We start from the raw sequence: 22,724 nt of genomic DNA, 5'->3' as shown, positions 1-22,724 counted from the left end.
CTAAACGACGGTTTCGTTTTTTGTTCACTGCTCCTTTCCTTTCTTTCAGACGGATAGCAGGGTGTTTGTGTCCCAATAATGAATGTACCCTGTAGTCTAGTGAATATCCTCATTGATTGCACAACCTATGGATTTAAATTACCACCAATGCCTGGTGTCTTTTTGGAAGGGTTTCAGGGTGGAGGAGGGGCCTGGTAATCAACTTCACACTAGTCAGCGGGTGCTACTGTAGGTGTTGTTCTTCACCTCATTGAATCAGTGTATTCTTCTTAAAAAGAACCAAATAGTTATTCTCTGTTATCCCTGTCATCTTTTCGAAACAATCACTTTAATTTAATTAAATAAACTATTTTAATGGAGAAAGAAAGCGTTGTCTGTTTTTTAAGATTAAACATTTAAACATTTGCATTGATTATATGGCTCCATCACATTTAAGTTTAGGAGTTTTATTTGCATGTTTTATAAAGTGGAGGAAGTTGAATTCTGTCAACCTGCTTCTGCAGCAACACCCCCCCCCCCAAAAAAAAAGCCCTCATGTAACTGTGAAGAGTTTGAAGCACCCCTCCCCCATCTCCACATGGTAGCCGATGCATGACGTGTGAGCTGAAGAAGAAGGGCCACTTCTTCAGGGAGGTGCAGAGCTGCATTAGGACGACACAAGAAACAGTGGTTGTTATCTCCAATCAGCCTCAGGAACACACTCTGTGACAGTTTACATCCATTAAAGTAGCATTTTTTACGCGTTATTTAACAGGGGAGCCCACGCTCCGTTACCTACAACACAGGGAGAAAAACACAATATTAGATCGAGTAGTGTTATGGAAGTGTAAAGGGGGTGTTTAAGCACACGACAGAGATTAAATGCCAAAGACTGTTAGACCGGTTCACTTTCCTGGTAAGTAGAGCTCATTAAAAAAAAAAACGTATATGTTTACATCGATTCATTAACTGCCTTTTAATTATTTATTTTTTTATTGCCGTGTATCGACATTATGTGAACTCGGCACTTTGTATCTGTTATTCGCGACCACGTGACTTTCCCCTAAGGGTTTCTTTCGGGGTTCCCGTGCACGCGCTCCATTGGAGAAAGAGAGAGAGAGAGAGACTCGCTGGAGAGCGAGAACGCGCATCAGAGCTCAACAGCTGCACAGAGAGGACTCGCCAAGTAGAACAAATATGATTCACATTCAAACAATTTAAGAGGTGAGCTCTCCTCCTCCAGCAGCAGAAAACGCGTCTTTTTGTTGTTATTGTTGTTTTTTTCTCTTCCTTTTTTTTTTTTGTTTGTTCGTACGCGCGAGCGAAATGAAGAAGCAGCTCAAGCGAACCGCTCCGTAGTATCAGTGTCATTATTAATCCGGAAACTCTCCGTTGGTGAGGTATTGTTCGGTGAGTTTCAACAGTTGTGCTCGAGCTCTCGAGGCGGCAGCAGAGTGTTTTAACGAGCTCGGCGCGCGGACGTCCCGGTTGAACCGTGTCGTCGGGAGTTTACGTTACTTTTCGTCGAAGGGGGCTCGAGTGTTAACGACGAACCGGCGTTGAAAAGCCCCCAAAATCAATAAGCAGCAACGTAAGCACTGATCAGAGGAAGGAGGGGGGGGGGGGGGTGATTCCAATATGTTGCCTGTGAAATGAACGTCGTCGTCGTTGCTCTCGGAACGTGTTTTTTTTGGGGGGTTTGTTTAAAGTAACGTTAGATTAGAAACGGGTGTGTTTTAGATCCGTCGGTGAAACGCCAGTAAACCTGATGGAAAAGACACCCCCCCCCTCCTCCTCCTCCTCCCCAATTCCTCGTGCTCTGCTTATTATACACAGGTAGGAATGTAATAACCAAGTGCACTTTATTACTAAACGGTTTATTTAAGAGTAACGTGTAACTTGTCCCTGCCTCCGTTACACCTTACGTGCAAACCAACGTTAATTGTCGTTGAGAGCTGCGTCTGTTCGAATAACAAAGTGCAGCCTCGCACAAAGCCCGCGGGCTCACCTGGGTCAAATCACTAATTCACCGAGGTAATCTGCCACGGGAAGTTAATCAATGTTAACAACAATGACCATAGCGGCGCTACAGTTGAAAATGACTATTGGCGACAAACGTTGTTTTTTTTTTTTTTATAATCGGTGTAACTTCCCTTTTTTTTTCTTCTTCTTGAGCCTCAGCTCTCACTGGTCCGTTCCTGCACCCGTGTGCCAATCAGACCCAGAGAGACAGTTGATTATCCACAGTGAGCACAAGGAAAGGAGGAGGAGGAGGAAGAGGGGGGGGGGGGACCCTAGTGTCACAAAACCAAAAAAAAAAAAAGTTGATGTGCAAAGTTTGAGTCAGCAAAGGCAGCCAAAGATAGCAGGCCATGCATGTCATGAAAACCGCTTTTCTCTATGATGAGGTGTTGGCTGGCTGTTGTTTTGGTGCCGAACAGTCGTGTGACCAACTAAGTTTGGGTGTGATCTTTGGAACAAGATGGTGGTGAGGTTAGAGCAACGCTAGGTGTGGTATTAAATAATGCTTCTATTCAAACTCCTACAAAATGTTTAACTTAAACCTATTTATTGTTCACTTTTAAACACAATTTAGCTCAAAAATGATTTTTTTGTTTTTGAAGAGAAACATGTAGTAGATGACAGTATGAACATATGCCTTCAGATTAATTAACTTTTAAGTTTGTATGATACCAAGTCTGCCAAATCCTGTGGTCTATTGCTTACAAACTAAGGTTTCTTGATTAAGAAAAACATTGCTTTTTGTCTTTTGTTGTTTTATTAATGGCCCGGTACAGGAAATGAGTTGTCTATGCAGTTGATTTCTAAAAAAGATACATTTCCTGTTTCTGTGTGGTGAAGGTTTTAACAGATTTAATCTAAAGTTATGAAGCAGCGACCTGATCCTGTTTTGACATTCGACACTGTTTTCAGGTTCCTAGTCTGGAGCAAGTGACCCTCGTGCTGGTTCCACCTTCAGAGGACAATGCCGACGCACTCGCTGCCGCCGTTTGTGGAGAGCCCAGATGGACTTGCCCAAGATATTCTCATTAGTAACAGTGCGAGCGTTCCGGGGCCTGGCTGCAGCATGACACCACACGCCATTTACTCAGAGAAGACTGTGTTGCAATCCGGAGGAAGTGTACCGCTCCTGTGCATGTTCTGTGATCAGACCTTCACCCATCAGGATGAGCTCGGCCCCCACGTGCTAACGCAGCACCCCACGACGTTCTTCGAGCCGGCCGTGCTCCGAGTCGAGGCCGAGTTCAGGATCCCCGGAGAGAGAGTCTGGCCTAAAAAGACCAACTGTCCCGTTGACAAAGCAGAGGTTCACAGCTGTATTGTGTGCGGTCAGCTGTCGCATGACGCCGCCGAGCTGGAGACCCACATGAGGAAGCACAAGGACTACTTCACCTACTGCTGCAACGTCTGCGGCCGGCGCTTCAGAGAGCCGTGGTTCCTCAAGAACCACATGAAAATGCACGTTAAACCCGGGGCGAAGAGCAAAGCCCAGCAGGACCTGGACACCCCGGGCACCGTCAACGGCGTCGCCCAAGACGCCGCCTCGGAAACGGTGGTCACCGTGTACAAAATGTGCATGGTGTGTGGCTTTTTCTTCCCCGACCACGACAGTCTGGCGGAGCACAGCAAAGTGCACAACCGGGAGGGGGAGCCGGGCCGGGACAGAGACGAGAAGAGAACGGACGTCCCCGCTGAATCCCTCGCCACGCAGGAAACTTTTCTTCACAGTCTAAACCTGACGCCTCGCTCTCCCGGAGGCGGCTCGCGGGGTGAGCGGTCATCCAAGTGGATCGCCCAGCTGGATCCCTTCAACACCTATCAGGCGTGGCAACTCGCCACTAAGGGCAAGGTGGCGGTCGGCCCGAACAACATCAAAGACATCGGCCAGGAAGCCAGCACGGACAACGAGGAATGCGGCTCCGACAAGGAGGAGTTGAGTCAAATTTGGGCGGAGGGACAGGGAGACAAAGCCGCCAAAGGGGTCCTCGGGAGGGAGCTGCGGCCCCAGCAGCCGGCCCCGGCCCCGCAGCGGCGGTCCCTGATGCAAAAGAGCAAGGTGAAAGTGCGGCCAACGACCTGCGAGGACTGCCAGAGGACCTTCAGGACCTACCACCAGCTGGTCCTCCATTCCAGGGTCCACAAGCGGGAGAGGGGCGGCGAGGAGAGTCCGACGCTATCCGTCGACGGGAAGCTGTCCGGAGCGGGCTCGGGGGACCACGCGGAGGAGGGCTGCGAGGACGGCCTGGAGGAGGCCGCGCTCCACGACAACATGGCTCCAGGTAACTTTGTTAATGTGTTTTTTTTTTTTTTTTCTTCTTCTTTTTTTCTGTGCTCCCTCTGCTGATGGGAGGGGCAATAATCACAGCTTGTGATGCCATTCTGTCTGGTTCCTCTCTGTGTACCCATTTATGTATTCGTCTTTCAAAAGGTGAAGACGGGTTCGATCGATTGAAGGTCCGATCGAAAGCCTGCAGTTACTGTGGCAAATCATTCCGATCGAGCTATTACCTCACCGTTCACCTGAGGACTCACACGGGTATGTGGCACGCAAAATTCTTCCGTTCGCCCCACCGCACGCGGCAGGCCTCCTTCTGTGGCTGACGTTTTAACGGCACCGTTTGCTGTTTTTCAGGCGAGAAACCGTTCAAGTGTGCTTACTGCGACTACGCGGCGGCCCAGAAGACTTCCCTGAAATACCACCTGGATCGCCGTCACAAGGACAAACCTTCCGTCGACATTCCCAGCAGGCCCGTGTCCTCAGTGCCCTCCCCCAGCGATAGAAAGCATGCGAATGACAATGAAAATCCTGCTCCGAATAGATCCAAACTCTGGGCTCCCGGCACCAGATCGTGCACCAACGAAGCACCGGAGGACAGATTTGACAGCAAAGGTAACAAGCTCGGCAAACCCCTCGTACAGATGAGCGCAGAGTATAAGAAAGTAGTCGCCGCGCCTGACGATGCAGCCGTAAAGTGTCCCAAACCCGTTAACCCGAAGACCGAAAGGGAGGAGATGAAATACGAGAACTCTGAGGGCCCATTAAATCTGTCCTTAAAAGTGTCCATCTCCATCCCCGCCAGCGCCGAACCCAGAGACGCGTTGGTCCCAATGGGCTGTTCGCTTTGTGCGTATAAAACCATGTACCCAGAGGTTCTGATCATGCACAAAAAGCTCACCCACAAAGACAAGTCGGAGCCTCCACAAATCGGCGCGTCGGGCAGTTTGAAAGAACGACGCCACACGGGCTGCCCCCCCGCCCTGGAAGGCAAAGACGTCAGCCCGCTTCCGCTGGTTGACCGGCGCCACCCCCGCCGCACCCAGTCCCCGCCCCCTCAACCTGCCAAGCCGCAAGAGAAGACGCCCGCTCGCCCCCCCCCGCCGCCGCCGCCGCCCCCGAAGCGCTCCCCGGTCCACGCGCCCGCGCAGAGGGCCGCGGACGAGACCCAGCGCTGCGTACACGGCGGCCCGGAGTCCTCCAGGTACACGGAGCTCGTGATGAGGTCCACGGCGGGGAGCAAGTACGCCGTGGACCGGGCGGGCCCCCCCGCAGACAGAGTGGGAATAGGCGAGAGGAGCTACCCGGCGAGGAGCGGCGTCATTTGGCACTCGGACGCCGCCCGGCTGTGCCTGTCGAGCCGCTTCGGGAGCCTCCCCCAAATCGATTTCGGGGAGCCCTCCAGCAAGAGGCTGAAGTACGCGGCGCCCAAAGGCCGGGAAGCGGACGGCGGGGAGAAGCCCGGCTTCAGGGGGCCGGCGGGGAACGCGTCCAACAGGCTGCTGCTCTCGGGGAGGAGTCAGAAAGCGCCGCCGCAAATGCCGAGCGCCTCCTCCACCGTCGCCGACGCCCTGGACGCTTTGAAGACGACGTCGGCGGCCATCGGCGGAGGCTTGGACTCGGAGTGGAGCATGATGAACCTCCTGCGCTCCTACACCCCCAGCGACCTGGCGTCCCTCTATCACGGCTCGCCGGCCAACCCGGGTCACGGAGGCCTGGCCGCCCCGAGAGCAGGTACGTTTTAGTTTTCGTGGAGTGCGTCTGCATAGGCCGTCAGATTGCAGGGTTAACATTACAGGTGTTTCCTCAGGGGGCAGAACATTGCTGTACCAACACTTACCCCCCATGTCCAGCCTTCAGAGGAGAGACCCGTCGGGCCCTTATCCTAACCAGCGCCAGGGGACCACTGACAAAACTACATAAAGGTTAAAACACATTTCATACGCAATTTAGAGCTTCCTTCTTTTTTGGGGGGAGGAGGGGTTTCAAACCCTGATTGAAATAGTTTACCTGGTACTTGATATAAATTTATTCAGATCCTATTTGAAAATATAAAAGGTATATTTTTCTTCTCTCTAGATGTGAACTGTGCTGCTCCCTTATTTTGGAGAACTTCTTGGAGAATTTGTTGACGATTAAGAGAGGTTTCATGCTCCAACTGTCTATGTTCCCTTAATTTATCATTTTTTTCAATGGAGGGAAATTGTGTTGCATAGACATTTCGTGGCTGAGGCCTTTATACTTTTTTTTTTCTTCCTTATTTTTGAAATGAAAAAGTGCCGACCATCTCTCTTGAAAAAGTTAATGCACTGGTGTGCACTGTGATATTTGTTTCCACTCAGAACTGTTGCTTGATCCATATTTGACCCACACTAACGTTCCGATATCTGTAAGTGTCTGTGACATAGCGGTAAACTTTGCACGTGGCACAACGTAAATGTATCTGGAAGCGTTCAGTACATAGAGATTGTATAAAGTACAAACTGTGCTAATGAATTGCTGCTTCATTACCTTACCGTTTGTCTCCAGGCAGTAATTAAGCACTATTCACCACGCCCCCCTCCCTCTCAAAGGCACTGAAGGTTTACAAACGGGCCCCGGTAAGGAGTCCCGTGGACGTCGACGTGCTCTACCTCATTTTGTGCCCTCGGCGCCGTCGTTTTTTTTGTAGAGCCGCTGCAGCCCTCGTGTCAGCCCGGTCCGCTCGTCCACTAGAGCGCCAGGTCCAGCGGTAAAGCTGGAGGGACATGCGTGTTTTGGGTGTCTGGCACCACATAGAACGCCGAACCCCGTGAGGTGCGGACCAGCTGCGGCCGAGTCCACATGGACCTTCTGGTCCACGATTAACGGGACCGTTGAGTCATTTTGAAACACTTGGTCTTAAACGCAACGCTTTCCTGGGAGATCCTTTCTTTTGGTTCTTTTTGAAATCATCTGCTTTAGTGGACCCTTAAATCCATAAGCTGTGACCAGTACCAAATTTGACACGTTCTGTTTTGTGTATTAAATGCTCATGCTGTATTATTTAGGCTGCACATTTAGTCACTTTTAGTCACAGGAGGTTCGCCTTACTATGCAGTCTTGAAAGTGTTATTTGGTTCCAGGTGGTCCTGGACGGTCCCGGCTGGACATCAAGTGGTCTTTGCGGATTTTGCATCGCTGTGTAGTTTGACAAAAAAATAAAAAATTACAGGAGCAGATGATGTTGATTTAAGGCCTTGATAGATTACACACTGTGAACAAAGTCTCAGGGGAACTCATTTATGAGCGATTTACTCTGTTGTGTAATTTTGTGTTTTTTCCACTTTTGAAAAGGCTTGGGTTAAATTATTTTTTCTTTTTCTTTGGTTTGGTATTCACATTACTTGTGTACGTTATGTAAAAAATGAAAAATATTGTTTGAGATTTGTATGACACGTTTCAATAATAAAGTGAGGCGAAAAGCTGCGTGCTGTGTGACTGCCTGATGTACTTTGCACAGGACACCGATGTCGCTGCAATGGAAGGAACTTGAATAAATCAACTGAAATTGATAATGATATCTTGATTGGACGAACCTGTCTTCAATTGGGACATCCCCCTGGTGTTAGAGGTCACACGTACCTGGAGCTGAAATACTTGTATAATACAAGTATTTCAGCTCCAGGTATGTATTTTACCATCATGCCTTTAACCTGCGCCCAGGGTACAACCTGCAATGGCACCTTTTAATTTAAAATTACAGACAAGTCTGCCTCTTAAGATTAATTTAGAATTGGATTGTTTATACACAGCCACTCGTGCACATTTTCTTGCAAGATAAGATGATCCACACGCATCATTTTCATGTCCAATTCAACAAAAAATCTTAGAGAATAAAGAATAAATGGGGAAAATGTATGAAATAACTTAAATTGGACCAAAGAATAAATGCCTTATGTTGCATTTTCCTCATCCACAACCCACATTGACCACCAGGTGGTAGCACATACAAACCTTAGAGCACAGCCATGTCAGATTGGGGTTTGAAAACCTTTGAGATCAGTCTGAATAGCAGACCTACTTATGTAGCACAGTGAGAGTTATAAGTCAGATCACCGTGGCCAGGTTTGGAATGGAACTACAGGAGTATCTATTCCCCTCCATACGAGGAAGTTACACACATCAGTCTTCATTTCAAACCGCACACCACTGGAAAAAAAAACCCGCAACGGCTTGTGCTGATCTCTTTGTTTTGAAGATTACACCCTGAGTGCTGCACCTCTCGGCCGCGCCCGGATTATTGATGTCACGCAGGTGTTGCCTGTCGGCAGTCAAAGGCAACGCAAGTTGTTTTTTGTTTCAGTGAGCGTTCACCCCCGTGAAGAATAAGAGAGAGAAGTCCGGTCATGTCCTCCGCAAGACCCGAGCAGCACCATTGTTGAATTTTTCTCGTGTCTTATGAACGGAAGAAAATGACAGAATCTATCACAGCGGTGCATTCTGTACACAACCAAATGCAACGCGACAATCTTCAGCACGTTGAACACTTTAAACTTTGAGTTCCCCCCCCCCCCCCCCCCCTTTGAGTAGACCACATCTGTTTGCTGTCTGTTCCCCTGGGCCTGCACTGTGTAATCTATTGCATTAGCTCACATTAGTGCATATCGCCCATGGGCCTTGGTAATCACAACGCAAAATGAGCATTTCACTTAGCATCACCCTCATGTTCCCCCGCACTATGGCGAGCTTGGTGCAAAGGCATGGCAGAGAACGCGTAGTCGACAACAGCTTATGACATGCATCCCGCTGCTCTCCATCCCCTCCGTGTCCCAAAATGCTGCCAGGGCTCTCGCGTCAAAAGTCCCCATATTAGGCAACGATACCCCACAGACGTTTCACTCTGTTTACTTCTTTTTCTTTGTGTTATTCTGTGTAATTCGGAGGCCTCAAGAAACAATATAGCCTCCGCCAGAAATGTGGCCTGACCTTCACCTATGTTTTTTTTCTTCTTTTTTCTACCTTGCAGATGAATGGCACCGCAGGCCCCTTTTCTCCATTTAAATGCATCATTGCTGGCTTAAAACAGAACTAGAATCGTTATTGATTTGACACAGTAATGTAAAAAATAGATTATAAACGCTGCGCATCTCTCAAGCAATTTATTTCTCTACAAGTTACAGAAAACAGATTTCATCAATTTAATTAGAACTGTATTTATTTTCCTACATCTTAAATTGTTATTCCCCTGCACCATGCCTCATTGCCAATTATGCACAGAGATCAACCTGAGAAAACGCCCATGTTTCATGCAAATTCATGTGGGATTTTAGTTTTTCTTCTCAAAATGCTTTGCTTACGAAACACCTGAGGTCTTCGCGGCTCCTTATCAAGTTTCCTTCATCATCATCCCATTAGATTTTAAGATTCCGACAGCAGCTATTTTAGTTCACAACTCAATACCCAAATGGCATTTTATGCTTGCATTGCTATTCATTCATCTGTTCAGACTATTTGGTTTTAGAGGAGGGTGCGGGTACATCTGTGACTGTGCTGAGCCATTTCATCCTCTTTTTCTCCAGTAGTGAGGCTATCAAATACCGTACCCCCCCCTCCCCCCCCCCTAGTAAAGTAAACTTCATGTTTTTCTCCCCCCCCCCCCCCCTCCTTAAAGTGCTCCCTCCTCTTATTTTCAGTCTTTTCATCACTCATAATTGTTGCCTCCAGATTGTCAACTTGCATGAATTAGCAATTGGGCCAGCAAAGCGGATACGGTCAGTTGTTGGATATCCTGTCACAATTTGAGGCAGAAAGTCCGCCCTGGCTGTGATTGCTCATCATCGTCACCCTATTCCTCTGAGGAAGAGGAGCAATGGTAATGGTTCCCACAAAAACAGCCCCTGGCCTAAGGAAAGGGATTTGGGTGTCTGGAGACAACAGGGGCCATATGGAGCGGGGCTGAGATAGCAAGGCACATGTACAGAATAATAGATGATGTGTCATGTTTCATGTTGCCGAGAAGCCATCAGGGGACTTGGTTTGGGGAAATCAAAAGGCTCACATACAGCAAAAGCGACTGTTGGACCATTTAGCGGTTTTTGTTTATTTTTATGTCTGGAGAGTGATAAACATATTGAAGCCTTTATGAATGTGTGGCTCTACTTCCAATGGTCTGTTGAGGGTATTTGTAAGTAGAAGCAGTAATGACTAGTGTTGTCTATTACTTGACATCGTTGCACTCGACTTAAAGAGGCGGAACAACCTGGTTTTCAGGGAAGAAAAATGGATTGAAGGGAAAGCAAAAGACAATATGTAGAATGGACGCAAACATATGTGACTGTAGTATTAGACTGTAGTAAATATTTAGCCAGGCCCTACTACTAGCATGGCTGCACCATTCGGGTCCGTAATCCCCCCCCCCCCCCCCCCGTGATGGAAGCATGTTAGCATGCTGATGCTAGCCCAAAGCACGACTTGGCCAGAGACTCACCGCGGCTCATAGGCTCTCGTTCCATTGTCACGATGAGGCACAAAGACGTTACAAAAGATGGAATCCAAGGCTGTTGTTGAGATAAAGACCCCTCTGTCCAGAGCTCGTCTGACAAGGGGTATGGGGGGGGGTAGAGGCACTGTATACTTAGCCCCCCCCGTCCCCCCCCCCACATCTGCTCTACCTGCATGTGGAATAAGCTGAGCACCTCACCTCTGTTTCTCTCTCAGTGTCAGAACTATACTTAAGTGCTGTTTCCGATACCCATGAGTAAGCCCCATAAAAGCTGCCCCATCGCCGCAGCGTTATTGTTTCTTGCGGATGATTGATTGATGGATGAGGGCTGACACTTCAATGAAGCCATTTTCACTGGCATCTCTATCCGATGATGTGCAGCGTATATTTTCCATCCACGCCTCATTGCTCGCCTGTGTCATTCCTGGAACTTCATTTACACCATGTTCCCTGAAGGACCTTTTTTAGCCCCATCTCCCTTTTTTCTCTCCCCGGCTTTTCTTTTTATCTCCTCTTTTTTTTGCTCCATGCCATAAAATAATGCTATTTCTTGTCGACTCTGGAGGGGCCTGGAACCATTTGCAGGGAATGATAAAACCAAAGGCATGGAGGGGTTATTTACAGGAAGTGTAACGCTGACAGGGTCCCACTGTTGTGCTTTTTTCACTGTCAGATGGCGAAGTCCACGCCGAGGCGGGGGCACATATACATTTCAAACACATTCGACCTACGCCGCTCGCACAGAGAATCCATCACAGCTATCTCCACCAGCCAAATGGGGACTTCCAGTATTGCATAGACGTCGTTCAACCCTAACCGACGGAAATATGCTTAAGTACATTAGTTCAATGACTGTGATTGAGGTGCCTTCTCTGAGACAATTGCCTGTTTTTGCTCATATGGGGAGCAGATGGTAAGCAGGCATCAGGGCGGCAGGCTTTCTGGGATGACAGCCATGAGATTCCCCCTCAGGTGCCATTGGAGCCCCTTTAGAAGGGGAGAGTGATTGGTAGGACATGGCACCTCCTAAGCAACTCTTTTTTTCCCCGAGTTTCCTCTTCTCACAGACTAATCAACAAGCGACAGTTCAGCAAGTATACGTGCAATGTCACCTAGGACTTTATTTACTTGCATTTTTTGCCAATGGTGAGATGCTTTCCAAGACATATTCTTTATTTGTTTGAATCTTTTATAAGAAAGTACATTTCATTTGTTATTTTTGTCTATGCACTCACACTACCATATCATTAATCCATATATTTACAAGCAGTATATAAACAATCAATTTTTATTGCAAATAAATCTCTTTGTCATCATTCTAATGCCTAATATGAATCGTCGATAAGCTCTAACTATCAGTGAATGAATGTTCGATAACAAAGTAGTTGTAAGCATACATTAATACGTTAATAAACCTTCTGACACAATGTAATAATGTTATTATACTGTCCAACCACACATGAAAGTTTCTTTTTCTTATTTATGAGCATGAATTTGCATCTTTTACTTGCAAGATTAATTTATGATGGTTATTTATGTGAGTAGATTCCTTTGGTTAATATGTCTGGTAAACACACTTGAGTGTTTGTTTTTCGATGAAAATGCAGTTTTAAATAAATGATATTATATCTATAATTTGACTTCTAATAATATACATTTGTAACAGGTTTATTAATTGTTACGCAACCTCTCAAACGCAAGTATAAAACGGATAATGTGATTAAAAGTCTTTTTTTATTAAACATGTATTATTAGCCGGTTTTTCGAATGCCTCATAGCAAAGAACAAACGCATCATTACATTTTTTTTTAATATTTGTTTACAACTGCATTACTAAGTAAGTTAGAAACCATTTCATCATTGCGTAAATGCTGCCAATAACTCCACGATAGGGGGAGGTCATTTACGCTCCGATGTGATTACTAATACAAACAGTCTGGTTCCAGACTCCAACAGAGCTGCCTGTGTTATATTAAGATGTTAATGTGATGTATCAAGCCACCATCTTTTTTTTCTTCTTCTTCTATGTGAAACACATTGGGAGCCTCTGCCCTGCAGAACCGTGAGCTGGAAACAAACCCTCCAGTGGACTGTGGAGGAAACGAGAGAAACACGACGCACAGTTGAACACTTGATGCATTTACTGTGTGGGTCCGCGTGGGCTCGGGTCTGTTTGACCTTGGCTGCTACGGGACATTTTGGTTCATCAGGAAAGATGATTGTTTCCTTTAAAAGATATTAAGAGGACTGTGTCTAAAGGAAACTGACATGGCTCCCTGCTTCCCTGATGGTTTCCACTCCGTTTCTTTTATAGTCACTCAATCGGTATGGGAATAGGTTCCCGCCACAGTATTTATACATTAAGCAAGGTCTCGTCTCCAGAAACAAGAGAAGAGAAGCGATTGGCCCCGGAGTATAATTTGTCTCGTGTCCACATTGGCGTGTCACCCTTTATCAATAATCACCTTGAAGGGACCGGTGCTCTTGTTCCAGGCGGATTGACCTCCGCGGTGATGAGGGTACTGTGGGTGGTGGTCATCCGTTACCACAGCCCGTACTTGACCCTGTATTATGTCCACATATAGGAGGACTGGGAGGAGCCTTCTTACAGTCCACGCTGGGAAACGAGCGGGACCGCGTAACCGGCGAGAAGACAGTGTCCCTTTTAATAAAAATGCAAAAAGAAACACATGGGTGGAGCTGCAGGCCCTCCGGTCTCCGCTGCAAATGCGTCCCTAAAAGCCATTATCCGATCGCAGCACATTTACATTTGATCACTTTGGTTTTCTTGTGCAAAAAACAGCAGCATGAGAACAAATGGGAAGATCTCGGAAAAGGAGGAGCAAAGAAGTTACGCATCCATTCCACAAAGCAATAGCCCTCCTCTTCTAATGCATTGTGACACTGAATACTACACACAGAGAAACAAGTAACCTCAAATTGAGTTATTCTTCCTACCTGCCAGTAATCTAGTTGATAAGCACTATACATGTAGATTTCTGGGGAGCAGAGAAATCAGATTACCCCGAGTTGAACTGGGATTTTCAGTCCAAATTGGCTGTTGTTCCTCAGGCCCCTCATTCTATCAGGATGAATGAGGGGAAATAAATGATTTGACTTTGCACCAGATAGATTGTCTGTGCAGGAGCACGCACAAAGAAAACAGTTCTAGGGTAATCGAGCGTATGGAGATGCACCACGCATATATACATGTGATGCTAAGTTTCAAAGCTTCAAAAAGGTTGCATGATTCATGTACATTTTTGCTAGTGATATTTAGGGAACTTAACTCATCAAAATGTAACAATTGTGCAGTGTTTGTTGCTTCCATCATCATTCAAACATTGGGGGAAACCTCTTGACTTGGAACTCTCTGATTTAAGTCCACCATTATTTCATGTAAATGGATTAAATGGTATTTCGATATAGAACTTGGCAAAGACTCAAAAATCATCATTAATGCAGCTTGAAGGCCTGCACCACATTGCACGGTAAAGCGTCCCATGCGGCGGTGTGAGAAGCACCACTGCAGCCACATCCACTCGGGACGTGAGGATGCTTAAGTGTGGGGGCCCGGCCGGAACCATTGGATTCGTAGGAGAAACTCAATTGGAGTTTGCTCCTGGGTTCGTACAGCTTTCAAAGAGGCAAAACCCTCGTTTGACAGGTGGATTTTTCTTGCCGCTTAAATGTGTGACATTTAAGGAGAGTGTAAGTGTACGAAATGTGAGTTACGGGTTGCAGCTGTGAGTTCTTGATTTTTAATTTTTCTAACAAAAAGTACCCGCACCCCTTCACGCGCCTCACATTTTTGCTGGACCCCGGGAAGAGCTCTGTTTCTTCTAAACGTCTTCTGATGAAGAATTATGGAAGCCCCTGTGCTCTTGGGAACCTTTCGGTGGGGCGTAATGTTTTTGTAGCCCTTCCCAGATCTCTGCGGGCCGATCTTCGGTCTGCGTTGTCAGCGAGAGCTCATACAGACAGATGTGTGCCTTCCGCAATCATGTCCAATTACTTGGAATGGAACACGGAATCAAGGAGTAAAAAACATCTCACAGATGATTTAGAGAAAAGGGAGACACCTGAGCTAAATGTCAAGTGTCAAAGCAAAGGTTGCGAATGCTTATGTCGGAGGGATATTTATTTTTTATCTTTTTATTCAGGTGAATATTCAAAAGTAAATAGTATTAACAGTAAATCCTGTTTTCTCTTTGTCATTATTGATAAAGGTATTGATTGTGGATTTATTGTATTTAGAATAAGGCTGTAACATTACAAATGTGCAAAGAGTGAGTGAATTCTGAGTACCGTTTGTTGCCTTGGGTACAGTGCCATAAGATAGAAATACAGCAGCCTGTGTCAAAATGTCACGTATTGGCTTATGTTTCACAATGCAACAATTGAGGAAACGTATAGGATCCCATAAGACATCGCTCTTAGGGAATCCTATACGTTTCCTCAATATTTGTATCGCTTAAAATAATACCAGGTACCATTTCTTAGAAAACACGGGAATCCAAACATAAATGCGACTCTCGCATCAGTGAACGTGTGACACGCACGTCACATTTTGGTGTGATTTAAAAGGCATTTTCTGCACCCCCCCCACCTCTGCTGCTTTTGCGTATTGTCTAACATGACACATGAATCCCTCGTGACCCTGGAAATCAGACAGCCCCCGGTTCAACACCAATATCCTGCCAGTATCCAAAACATTTCCTTTAAAAGTAACTGGCACACAGGGCCCCATAAATTAGAGCTGAACGCTGCTCAAGATGTCTGGCTCCCAATAAGACCGTACCCAGAGCAATAAACTTTGACATTGCTGCTTGAAAAATGCCTGCCCTTTTTCATTGTCAAGTGTTACAAATTGATGAAATGAGTTCATCGATGTTCCCCGGTCATTATCTCTCCAGTGGCACTTTGTTTTACAGACAGTGGGAAAAGGGACCGTGCAGATTAGAGGCCCAGGCACAGTTTATCAAACAAAATCTAATATCATCCATAAGAGAGGAATCTGGAAATCAATACTTCATTACTAAATTGTTAGTGGGAATGAAGAGTAATTGTGTGAGTTCAGAGATGTGTCTCGGCGGCCGGGGCATAGGAAGTTCAATGTCACCCGGGAAGTGATAAGTAAAGGCACTGATGGGAAGAAACATTTCTGTAATGGGGGTGGGGGGGTGCCGGGAGGAGGGCAACGGCCTGAGCAAAGAACAGACAATAGACACTGGTTTGCCATTGATTGGCTCAGCTATAAAGATGGAATGGTTTCAAGAGCCAGAGAGAGGGAGAGAGAGACAAAATGAGAGCTGGGGGGGGGGGGGGGGGGGGGTTGGAGGGGGAGGAGGACTTGGAGACTGAGCACCACCTTCTGAATTTACCCTTGTCTTGTCACCGGTTTTTGCCCATCGCTTCCTCTGTGGTCACTCCGATCCATCGTGCGGGCACATTTGCATCCTGACAGGTAAGTGCAATAATAAAACAGTCCCTCCCCAAAGGGAAAACGGAAGAGCGCTGGATGGCGGCGGCCATTACCGCCCGGCTGCAGGTTTGTCTTTGGAACGGCTCTCTGCGTTAATGAACGTTAATAATTAACGTTGATGATTCATCCTGCCCGACCGCATGCTCTGTAATGTTTACGGTGTTTACGGCACAACCAGCTACCTGGTAGGTGTGTGTGTGTGTGTGTGTGTGTGTGTGTGTGTGTGTGTGAGGTCAATTCAGTGCAATGAGCACGCTACGGCCTCCTCCCTCTTAAAAGCTTGTGCCTGGAAGCCCCCCCCCCCCCCCCCTCGGACCCGGTGCCTACGATTGGCGACTTTTTATATTTTGGTGTGCTGTGGTAAACCAAATGCGGTTCTACTTTTTATAAACTTAGTTAACTTTAAGTTCATTTTGGGGACATATTGGGGATTTGGTCTCCTTTGTTCTTTGATAAAGTGCTAAATTAGATTAGAACCAATTAGGCCACGAAAAAGATATTAAGTTTAATTGATCTGTCTGTTATTTTTGCGATGAATTGATTGTGGCATAAATATGCGACTAAATAGTAATATTACCCATCACAACCTGCAAGTTCAATTCAAATGGATTTCCTTTACAGTCATTAAAATAGGAGCAAATAGGTTTGCTTAATAAATGACTCAATCTACTTAGTAATTAGGAAAGTTATTATTAAAAGGATCCGTTTACATGTCATGGAGATTATTTTGAATTGTATTTAAACCTCAAATATTATATATATATACAGTATATATATATATAGAGAGAGAGAGAGAGAGAGGGGCAGTAAATGGAGGGGTTTGAACATTCAAAGAAAATAAGCAATTGATTGGTATCAATTCCCCTCTCTGCAGTAGCTCTTCTCAGTCTTCTGTTGGTTGACTAATAACTCGGAGGGACAGTGAGTAGGATTTGGGGGGGGGCGTCAAACAAATACCAAAACTGTGTTAACGCCATCCGCATTGCTCAGTTCACTTTAGAGGAACAGGAGTCACACACAAGCTGTTACGCACTCTGCGGCGCATTTTTTTTTTGCATGTCTACCGTTGCTTTTAGGTAATGTACAAACATAAAGCCCCCCCCCCCCCCCCGTAGAGGCAGGATTGGGATTGTCCATTCTGGGCTGTACTGTGTAAAACATGGTGGTGTTTCATGGTGGACTGATATGAAGAGCGCATTCTAAGACAATAAAAACACAACACTTCTTGGTTTCAGGTGATTAAACAGCAATCAGACTAAATATCATAGTCCATTCTGTTATATATCTATATCTATATATATATATATATATCTATATTTGATCATTTAGTTTATTTGAGATGTGAATGAAGTAGAGTTGAAGTTGAAAAACCTTCATATAGGATTTGTTTGCCATTTTGGGCCTGTGGAAACAATCAATAAACACTTACATAACTCTTTGCTTCTTGCTACCAGTGGCCTGTTTACACAGAGCAACATTGGCATTGATTCAAAGTGGTTATTGTGTCCATATGATGAGTTTAAGTCTTCTTTTAGCCGACTCCTGGGAGACATGTATGGCTCTTTGGGGGCTAAACGCTCCACCAGCCACACCAACTGGGTCTGCTGTTTTAGTGTGAAACTGAAGCGAGAGCACAGCACAACTTGGCTATTGGATCCACAGGTGATACGTAGCAGCTTTAATTCTTCAGTCTTCCAAAGTGTGCATTGTGATGGGGGAGTGCGAGTGACGGAGCACAGTGTGCTTAAATCCTTAAATATCCACCACTGCAAATTCTACAGATGGAGTTCTTTTCTAATTAGCAAAAAAAAAAAACAGCACCTCGCTTACACATCACAAAGCGGTGGTGTGGGAGTGGGATCCAGATCCTCTCGTTTCACAACACGTTGGGGCTGTTCGGCGAGTACGCCGTTCCATTCAAAAGGGCCGCGTCCCTGTTGTTGACGGAGATAACCGTGTTGTTTTTTTTATCGCGGCGGCGCCGCTTTGACGTCGCTGAAGTGGAGCTGACATTTCAGGAACAGGGGCCGTTCGCTAATGATTTTTGAGCAGCCCCCAACTGAGTCCTAAATGTCTGCGATACCCATAAACAACTCCATACTGTCCAATTAGGCAGACAGAGATGTACTGGGCTGTCAGACAGATTTGCATGGCTAAGCACCTGAGATCCAGAGGATGATGAGGGGGATGGTTCACCGGCCAGGGAGAGAACGTGCACAATGGATGACTTTCATTACGGCGTTACCGCTCTATACGTACACACTCATCCAATTACTGCCTGGATTAATTGATCGTCGTACCTTTCTCTCTCTCCCCCCCCCCCCCATCCCCGGCACCAGAGCCGGTTGTGTTTTGCTCCCCTCTGTACCGAACCACGCCACCCGCTGCTTTCATTCCTTCTGATCCGTAGCTCTTGTCCCGGGTTTGCAGACAAAGCTCTTCATGAAAAATTCCGAGGGGACATCTTGAGAAGGGAGATGTGGCTGTGGTGGTGGTGGGGGGGGGGATGTGCGGTTTGTTTGAGGAAAACTGTCGTCGACCACCACTGCGAGGACGGCCATTTGCAGGATCGCATACATTGGGAATAATTAGAATTGATGCGTGCTCGTCCGTCCCCGGGCCTCGTCCCCTTCTCTGCTGTGGACCCATCGGTGGTCAGAAGGTCCAGCGGAGCATGACTCATCCCTGAGTGCGTTTGATCAGAACGAATCACACCCCTTAGATTCATTATGGCACTTTATTTCTCCTCTCTGTCCTCCTCCCTTGTCCTCTCAGCGCCGGGAATGAAATGTACAAGACAGGGTACATATTTTATTGTATGGATGCTGTCACGCACGCACAGTTAGGCAGGAGAAGCAGGCAGTGGTGGTTTTAGCCCGGCTTCCTGTTCTGTACTTTTAACTGAACAGTTTTTTAGATATATTTAAGACTGCAATAAGAGTGCAAAGTGTGTTAGGGGAAACCGACACAAACATAAAAAAAATTTTTTTTAAAAAGAATATTTGTAGCATCGGCACACAGGCCTGAAACCTGATAACATGGGAGAGACTGACTGATTTTGAACAAAAGGCACAACTGCACGACTTAAAACGCGGCGTCGGGCAAACCACTTTAATACGACAAAAATCTAATTGAACTCACGCTGTTTAGTGTACAGGACTATGACAAGTGCTAATGGGTTCATTTAAGATCTTTTCAAACACAAACGAGTCCTGGCTTTCTGTTCATTAATTGCTGCTAATCACATGAACAGCTAGCCTTGTCGGAGCAGGGCATCCGGTTGTCTCTGAGTTGTGAACATCAGGTCTGAACGTTTCCCTCCTGGATGATAACGTATGGTGATGGAATGAATATCACTGCGCGATAGAAACACAGCTGTTATTTTTTTTTTGAATACTTTTATTTAGTGATAAAATAAGTTGTACTTTCAACAAATGTTCTGAAGAATTATCCGGGGGTTTTGAAAAAGTCTAATTTGTTCGTATCTGCCAACAACTGCCCATTTATCTGAATGCGGCTCGTAACGTGAGATTTCGAGAGCATGAAGTCCTCAGCATCATTTGGAAAAAGCAGATTGCATCAACTCATTTTGCATTTTTAATTGTAGTTTTCTTTCCTTCCCCGGCCCCATTCCCCTCCAGGGAGAGAGCCCAGTAGCAGAAAGGTTAGCAATCTGTGATGCAAGCAAGCTGCTACATTTCAGATGATGTCAAGTCGTTCTCTGTTAGCGTTTTCGGGCCTCGTTAATAATGTAGTTACCTATCTTGGTTCATTTATGCATGGTAACATTACCTATCCAGATTTGATTAGGTGATATCTGAAATAATTACCTCTTCCAAGTGGTCAATCTTTTTTTAACAGTTGTTTTCAGCCTCTGTTCGGAGCTTCATCAGTAATCAAGGGTTAATTTCACACCTCGGTGGATTGCCTGCCTTAATCTCTATTCAGTGTAATTAAATCTGTCCAATAAAGTGAGCTCTTTTCCTCTTTGTTCTCTCTCCCATCACCTACCGTCTCTTCTTTTTTTTTATTGTTTTACACCCATCACATCTCATCGTCTGAACTACAGGCCATCCTGCCTCACTTTGACAGGCAGAATATATTCTTGAAATTAAAACATTCCTGACTGAGATTGTAAGGGGGAAAAAGAGGGAGGAAGCGAGAGGGGGGGGGGGTGGGGGGCGGGATGTTCAGCACGGTGGGAGAGGAACAGGAAAAGCAAGGCAAGCTGACACAGCCAGTGTCTATTTTACTTTCTTTTTTTTTTCTTCTCATTTCAGCAGACTGGAATGTGAAGATCTGACCTTGTCAATCAGACCTCTTGACAAGTTTAATCACGGCGTGCCCTCTGCAAAATCATGGCTAAATAGGAATGCAAATAATAGAGCGCTGGGGCCTCTTATAAATGGTAATCAAGGGGACTAATCAACTGACAGGTCCACAGATATAGCTTGAACAAGGAGTCACTCAAACACTTTGTTAGCAACAAGAATAACAAGTCGGTTTTCTCGTGCCTAAATTCATTTTTTAACTTGCGAAACAAAAGGTTATATTTAAGCTGTGTAAAGGGTATCTTTCTTCTCAAGTGAGACCAGTTTCTGAACAATGTAAATGAGTCTTGCCAATCCACCCTTCTGTGATCTGCCTCAAAAGTCAAGGGCTCCGTGAAGACTTTGAAATGTTGATTCGGTTGAATACGGTGACTTCCCCTTGCACCTTTAAAAAATGCAATCCAACTTTTATGTGTGCTTGAAAGTTGTGAAGGTTGCCTCTCTCTCTCTCTCTCTCTCTCCCCCGATTGTCAAAGATGTCAAAGTTAAATATGTAATTCCGTCTTGCTGCGACAGCATCAAAAGTCAGGTGCTTTTTTAGATCAGAAAGACGAATCCCAATACTTTGCCTCATGTATTTTGGGCTGCATCAATCACCTCTAAAATCAAACAAACAAATCAGGCGATCCCATACGACACGTGTTGAATCGGGATCCATATCCAGAGATATTCTTTGTGAAGGATTGCAGTTGCTTTGTGGTTCGGGAATCTATAATTTCATTTATTTAGAGAACCTTACATGCAAGAAGGGGTAAATTGGATTTGCCTCGGCATAATTATACCTGATTTTAGGTGGTTTGGTTTGTCACTGGGAATAAAAAGGGTTATATGGCACATCAGCGGGATCTAACAATTTTAAGACTTACGCTCTTCTGCTCGCTAATGATGGTTTACAGGCCAATTCTCTGGGGGCAGTCTGAGTGCTTCCAAGATCTCACATCTTCACAGGCAATCCACATAACTTACTGTGGCAATGCCAAAGGGAGGGTTTAAAGACACGCCGAAAGCGCGAGTAAGAGACGTGTCAGAAAACAGCACCATATAGAAATCAACGACATCAAATTGTCTTTCACCGTCTTAACATGAATCCAAAGCCTTGGAATTCTTCTTTAAAAATACATCAGCTGAGGTACAATCTATAAATCCAGCCGGCTAAATATATAGAATAATGTAAAAAAAGTATTTTTTTTGTTAAATGTTTCAGTAAAATTCAGCCACCTACATGACCTGCAGAGGAAGACCAACATCCAAACAATGGAGCAGCCAAGACCAGACATCATTAGGCTTTTAACACCTCACAAGATACAGACAGATTGACATCCAGCCAATTTGGCCATGAGCTGAGATAGCTACTAGTAGTGTGCAACCTCACTAATGATGGTCTAAGCCTGTCTTGGCCCCTCACAGGCCTGTTTGATCAGGTACAGTTGGAATATGTGTGACGTGAAGTTGACTATACATTCAGCAGTGTTTACCAGCTTGAATCCCATTGGGGGGGGTTTGACAGATGATCAACAGAGGTGTTATTTAAAACTGATGTATATCAGCTTTGCAATGCGGCACCACGTCACCCGTCACTCTATCAGTGCTGGACTAAAATTAACAGAGTAGGAGGGGGGCGAGAAAGAGGGGGAAAAAAAAGACGTGTGCTGATGTGTGATATTTTCCACAGAATACGCAGCATAGAAGCAATTTTAGCATGCTATCATTAGGCTATTCGCAGAGCTATTTCACCTGTTCTGATTAAAAAAACAATAGCAGAGATCATTTGGCACCGAACAGACCATCCACTCGGGACTGCAGGCAGCTAGACGGACGGATGGTATGAGGGCAAAGATAGAGAGGAATGATGCACAGTATTTGCAGCATCCAGATAACACTCGGTTTGAAATTGACAGGCCAACCTAATGATGCTCCTCAAAGTGGCATGGATGCAGACGAGAGAACCTCTTCAAATGGGAGGCCGATCCCTGCTGACACAGCGGATAATAGCCCAGCATTGAGCCCATTGTCCAGGCACCCTACACCATGGCATTTGGAAGTGAGCTGCCCCCCCCCCGGTTCCTGTGGACAAATGATCCGCACTCTGCCAGGGAATGTCAGCCATCGGTCAGTCTGTTCACATGAGCAATGATGGCAGAGGCCACTTTCTCGTAACCCTATTAGTTT

At 45.9% G+C, this 22,724-nt stretch overlaps 1 protein-coding gene across 5 annotated transcripts; it reads left to right on the top strand.

Annotated features, from left to right (window-relative positions):
- The first annotated feature begins 582 nt into the window (after positions 1-582).
- znf217 (zinc finger protein 217) lies at positions 583-7,840 on the top strand. 5 transcript variants are annotated; one of them, XM_062565465.1, is made up of 7 exons: positions 583-895; positions 1,048-1,203; positions 2,914-4,280; positions 4,430-4,537; positions 4,634-6,010; positions 6,087-6,201; positions 6,356-7,840. In XM_062565465.1, exons 3-6 carry the CDS (start codon positions 2,966-2,968, stop codon positions 6,197-6,199), a joined length of 2,913 nt encoding a protein of 970 aa, XP_062421449.1. In that variant the 5' UTR covers positions 583-895; positions 1,048-1,203; positions 2,914-2,965; the 3' UTR covers positions 6,200-6,201; positions 6,356-7,840. The 5 variants fall into 5 exon arrangements, with proteins under 5 accessions (XP_062421449.1, XP_062421447.1, XP_037335029.2 ...); XM_062565463.1 differs by having other exon boundaries at positions 6,087-7,840; XM_037479132.2 differs by lacking the exon at positions 1,048-1,203 and having other exon boundaries at positions 6,087-7,840.
- Positions 7,841-22,724: the final 14,884 nt, after the last annotated feature.

The sequence above is a fragment of the Pungitius pungitius genome, chromosome 1, assembly GCF_949316345.1.
Source record: "Pungitius pungitius chromosome 1, fPunPun2.1, whole genome shotgun sequence".
NCBI lineage: Eukaryota > Metazoa > Chordata > Actinopteri > Perciformes > Gasterosteidae > Pungitius > Pungitius pungitius.
The sequence above is the reverse complement of the archived record's forward strand: the minus strand, read 5'-3'. Positions and strand labels throughout refer to the sequence as shown.